A 6,000-nucleotide genomic window follows, 5' to 3' on the forward strand; every position below is an offset into this window, starting at 1 on the left:
AAGTGTTCCTCAAATTGCAGGAAAATAGTTGATTTAGATTTTTTTTTTAAGCCAGGGAAAGATGTTAAAAAAATATATTTATTATTCTTTTATTACATATATACTCTGCAGAGTAATAAAATCAAATCCAAAATGGCTCATTAAAAAAAGTTCTGGTTCCTTGTATAATGAATTTAATGAACTTTAACCAAAAAAAAGATTAATAATGAGGAGCAGCATCTAAAGACTGACTGATAGACTATGATAGTAAAATAAAAATAAAATAAAATGAAAATAATGGCTCATCATATATTTGTATGGTTCCTTGTTCAACAGATTTGTGTTCATGAACTTAAAAAAAGACAACAAACACACACACACACACACACACACACACACACGATTTTAATGATGAAGAGCAGAATCTATACACTGATCGATAGGCTGTGAGGAAGAGGAGGAGGAGGAGGCGGAGGAGGAGGAGTTGAGGCAGACCAACTTTTGGCGCACCGGCAGAGTGTCGCTCCTCTCCGCTTCACTCCTCGTTAAATCTCCTGCTGCTCCGCGTTAAACTAATTAAACTAATGAAGGTGATTAAACCGGAGCAGATCTGCAGCTCCACATCCTCTCTGCGCTCCGCATCATCTCATGCACCTCCACCGGATTTCTGCACGTTTCACCGCCGTTTGTTTCCTCCGCCGGCGGATTCAGTTTCCAGCCTGAAACTCACACGTGAGGCGGATTTCATTTCCGCTCGCTTCAACATCGGAATATTTTCTTTTTTTTCTCCCTCCTCCGACTCGAGCATCAACCCGGGAAAAGTGATGTGAAATGTTAATTTGATCCGGATTCCTGCAGCTCTTTTCTGTTGTTTTGATGTTTGAGTCCATCAAACCACTTTTCGTCCTCACTTCGCTGCGGATTTTTTTCAGACACGTTTTCTACTTTTCCTCCACCACCTGACTGAGCTGCAGGCTGAATCAAACCACAGGATGTTTTTAGGTTTTATTCCGGATTTAAAATGTTTCACAGCTTCTTTTTTTGTCTTTGAATCACCTGTTTTTTTTTTTTTTACTTTAACCCTCTTCAAGGAATAAATCCAAACCACAGATGTATTTCTTCTGCCTGGATACATTTTGAAGAATTTTAATCGGGAATATAATACATTTTTCTGTTTTACTGTCCCCGACCTGATTTTCCTGGAACCTGTGGATGTGTATTTTTATCTCCCTGGACTCACTTTCAACTTTGTTTTACTCACTTTGCTTTCAAATTGCTTCAGACAGAATCACATTTTCCCTCGAGACTGGAGGCAAACCTGCTGCGTCTGGTAATATTTCCTGGAGGGGAGGAAATCCTGGAGGTGGTGAACGGTCCCACGTCGTCTTCAGTTTTCACTTCATCGCCTTTGTTTCAAATCAGAATTTAATTTAGAGGAAGGAGGGAGGAACCCCGAGGACCAGTTATTAACTCTAGTTTTCAGACTTTTTGAAGTTTTTATTCTTTTGTCATTGAGAATCATCCCGGAAAATGAGCAGATACGTTTAATTCAGAGGAACCATGGGTATCTGGAGGAACCCAGAGGAGTTAAAGGACTAAAGTATGAGGCATCCTGGGAAACCTTTGGATCCTGAAGGCAACTCTGGATATTGCTTAAATCTAAAGCAACCTCAGCACCCCTCTCTGAGAAGCTCTAATGGGATCCGCGTTAAATCTGGGGACTGCTGAGAATCTGAAGGAACTGAAGAGGAGACCAAAAGAGACCCCAGAGGAACCCTGATTACCTTCAAGACACAAGAGGTTTTAAGTATCCTAATAAATCTTGAAGACTCTGGGAAACTGCAAACATTCCTGTAGATCCTAAAAGAACCGGGAAAATCTCTGTTGAGAAGCTCTAAAGGGGTTCATTTTAAATTTGGGGATTGCTGAGAACCTGGAGGAACCCAAGAGACCCCAGAAGAACCCTACTGTCCAAATGTGGGAACTTTAGAAAATCTTGAAAAGCGTTGAAGTTTCTTAAGGAACATTGAAGGCTCTTGGAAGCTCAGAAGATTCCTGCAGATCCAAAAAGAGCCTTGAAAACCTCTTTTGAGAAGCTCTAAAGAGATCTGCGGGGAATCTTGGGACTGCCGACAATGTGGAGGATCCTAAGACGAGACTAAAAAGAAACCCCAGACTCTTAAGAGGTACTCTGAGGACCCTGATGTAAGTTTTGGAAAATCTGGAGATGCTCTAAAGTCTCTTTAGTAATCCCAGAGGAACCCTGACAACATTGAAAACTCTTTGTGAAGCTCCAGAGATTCCAGCAGATCCTAAAATAACCTTGAAAACCTCTTCTTAGAAGCTCTTAAGGGACCTATAGAAAATTGGAGTACTCTTGAGAGAAATCCAGGAGGCTCCAAAGGGACCCCAGAAGAACCTCAGTTACACCTAAGACTCTTAAGAGGTACTCCAAAAATCCAGAGGAAATATGGGAATTTCAGAATATTTGGAAAAGCACTGATGTATTTCAAGGAACCCCAGAAGAAGTCTGAAGACTCTGAGGTGGTCCAACGTTTAAGACCCCAAGCAAATTGCAGGGACCGCTGAAAATCTGGAGGAACCCAAGAGGAGACTCCAAAGAGACCCCAGAAGAACCGTCATTACCCTTGAGGATCATAAGAGGTACTCTGAGTAATTGAGGAAACTTGGGAATTTCAGAAAATCTGGAGAAGCTCTGAGGTATCTCAAGGAACCCCAGAGGAACCCTGAGGATTCCTGCTGATCCTAAGAGAACCTTGAAAACCCATCTGAAGAGCTCTAGAAGAAACCTTAAGATCTCCAAGGAATGGTGAAGTCTGCTGAGAATCTGAAGAACTCAAGGAAGTAACTCTGAGGGGCCCCGAGGAACCCCAGAATAATCTTCAAGACCCTTGAGACTTAAAAGAAACCTCAAAAGATGTTAGAGGCCATAAAGGAATTTTGAAGAGCTCCTCGAAGAATCTTGAAGGATTCTTGAGACCCCAAGAAAATCTTTAGGACTCCTGATAATTCCCTGTACCCTGAAGAACCACAGAAGAACTCTGATGTACCTGAAGACTCGTTAGGAATCTCTGAGAATTGCTATACACCTCCAAGGGACCGTAAGACTCACCTAAGGAATCCTAGATCGACCTACAAGAACCCGTAAAGCGTAGAGGGTGGTATTATGTTGCCAGTTAAGTTACCCAGAAGTAACTAAAGTACCTTTACAACTCCCAGAAATCACCAAGACTCTGATGATGGCAAGGGGCCACAAACAAATCTGAAGGAACCCAGGCCCTAGGGAAATCTGGTGACATCCCTTGAGGATTCACTGAGTTAAGGACTTTGAGGAACCCTAAAGGGACCCTCACAACCACAAGGAAATCTGGGGACGACAGAAGCACCCCGAACACTCTAGAGAAACCCTGAACTCCTCAGGGAACTCCCAGAGTAACAATGGGCACCCTACGGGACCTGCAGTACGCCCTGCAGGAGAAGATCGAGGAGCTGCGGCAGCGCGACACGCTGATCGACGAGCTGGAGCTGGAGTTAGATCAGAAAGACGAGCTGATCCAGCGGCTGCAGAACGAGCTAGACAAGTACCGGTCCGTGCTCCGGCCCGCCACCGCCCAGCAGGTCCAGGCCCAGCAGCAGAGCCTCGTCATGCAGCCGGACCAGCACCGCAGCAAGCGGCAGGCCATCTCGGCCGAGCCCACGGCCTGCGACATCACTGACCTCAGTCATGTCACCCTGCCCTTCTACCCCAAGAGCCCGCAGTAAGTCCGCATTCAAAACATATTGAGTTTTATACCTTATACGCAAATATAAATTATTAAGATATAAACTGTTCCACGGTCAGACAATAAAAACAACAAAAACAAAACAAAATCAGTCCAAATAAGACAAATTAAACCAGAAAACAACCACAAAAAACATACATCTTAATACACAGCCACAGAAAACCCACCCCAGCACGGCGAGCAAAAATTTATTTTACAAATTTTACAGATCTACAGTTTATCTTCATAAAGAGCTTATTTTCTCCCCTCCTACGCTTTCTCCAGGTGGTGAGCTAAACTAAAAGTTTCATACGTAAATAACTAAACTAATAACTAAATCAGTTTCTTTTTTATGTTAATTAACAAAAAATTGGGCAGTAGAAAACAAAATGATATACCAGCCAAACAATAACTACGACAAATCCTAAATTCATAAACCGTGAAGTTTCTACCGTCTTCTTTTGGGTTTTCTCATTTGTTGTTACTTTAGATACCTGAGTTTTGACTTTTGGGATGGCCGTTGGTTGTTATCTTCACAGTGTGTTCATGTGCAGCTTTTTTATAAATATGCAATTTTAACAATTCTAAATATATTTTTCCCCATCCATTTTCTTTTTCTTTTCCCTTGACATTTTCCTGAGCTTTTATCAAATATATAAACCTTTTGTTTGTAAAATCTGAATCTGCAGGTTAACCAACAACATCTCCTTCAGTTTAAACAGGTGCTGCACTAGTATTTAGAAACCTGGATGAGGTGTTTGCATGTTTCATACACCAGGACATCATATTTACATACGCTACAAATAACCAGAATACTTCAAAAATATGATCATAACCAGGATACGAGTGCACATACAAACGCTCTCACTTCTGGTGGGAAACGCAGACTTGATGTTGTAAATTGAAGCTAATGAAGGAACTCGTGTTTTGTCTGTAAAAGTCTCTCGAGGCGATCCTCTGTTCTCCCCGTGCGGCTGCTGGTCGTGTTTAGTGACGTGCGCCGGTTCTGGATGCCCACCAGGCTCCGCTTCCGGAAACCAGACTGTTCTCACGGAGATGTTTGAACTCCGCTGGAGCGAAAGTCTCATTAAAAGCTGGCAGATGAGCGGAGGCTGCCAGCAGAACTCCTGCGCGCCTCCAGGCAGATTAAAACTTTCAAACGTTAATGTTTCCCAGCTGAACAAAACGCTCCCATCAGTCCGCGCTGCACAGGTGGTGGAGAAGGGAATCATTTATATCCTCTGACAGCGAATATTTGCATGTTGAATATTGAGTTTCTCTCCTCTCACTGCCGGTAACTCTCCAGTGAGACCGATTTGGTTTTATTTGTCCAAGTTTTCAGATATTTGTCTCTGAGATTACCGCCTGACAGAAAAGGATTTATCACAATGTTAAAAGTCGGATACCTGAATTATATAAAACACCAGGTGCTCTTTTTGAAATTAACCGCTTTAGATGTTCAAAACAAGCAGCACATTAATTTAGACATAGATCCCACATTTGTATTCGTGTCACTTTTAATAACGTTTCAGAGTTTCCAGTGAAAGTTGAGGCACAGCTGGAGCAGCAGGTGGTTAAAGATTAATGATGCTTGAGCTTTTAAATTCCCCACTTTCTTAAATTTTCCACTTTTCTCAGTCATCTATGAAATCTGATGGACCTTTTAACTATTTTCTGACATTTTACAGAGCAGATGATCGATTGATGCTTTGGAAAATAATCATCAATTTGAATGATGATGACCGCGATCATTAATTGAGGCCCTGTGTTGAAGTCTGCTCTCTATTCTGTAAAAGTGGATGGAGGAAAATGTGCGATGTGCACTGAAGACGAAACCATGTGCTGGAGCCAGATGCATAAAACTCCGTAAATTTACACTGAAACTGTGCAGAAGTACATAGACAGAAATATGTGTATGCATATTTTTGTCAGATTTATAAACCCACTGCACATCTGCCTGAGTCTGTTTTATAAATCTCAAACACTAGGTGAGTTTTCATCAAAGATTTGCACAAAAGTTAAGCAATATAATACAGTCAATAATAATAATAATAATAATAATAATATATCCTCTTCTAGTTGCTCCTGCTGCATCCGGGAGCCAGTTCCTCCCGANTTGCACAAAAGTTAAGCAATATATCTCAGTCATCTATGAAATCTGATGGACCTTTTAACTATTTTCTGACATTTTACAGAGCAGATGATCGATTGATGCTTTGGAAAATAATCATCAATTTGA

The 6,000-nt window shown here is 41.7% G+C and overlaps 1 protein-coding gene across 1 annotated transcript in view; it reads left to right on the top strand.

The window, feature by feature from the left end:
- The first annotated feature begins 3,438 nt into the window (after window positions 1-3,438).
- Window positions 3,439-6,000, top strand: part of prkg1b (protein kinase cGMP-dependent 1b) — a 57,788-nt gene continuing 55,226 nt past the window's right edge. The window contains 1 exon segment of the mRNA XM_042508541.1: window positions 3,439-3,758. Within this exon segment, the coding sequence (XP_042364475.1) occupies window positions 3,439-3,758 (320 nt within the window).

This window comes from Plectropomus leopardus, chromosome 19, assembly GCF_008729295.1.
Source record: "Plectropomus leopardus isolate mb chromosome 19, YSFRI_Pleo_2.0, whole genome shotgun sequence".
NCBI classification, from domain to species: domain Eukaryota; kingdom Metazoa; phylum Chordata; class Actinopteri; order Perciformes; family Serranidae; genus Plectropomus; species Plectropomus leopardus.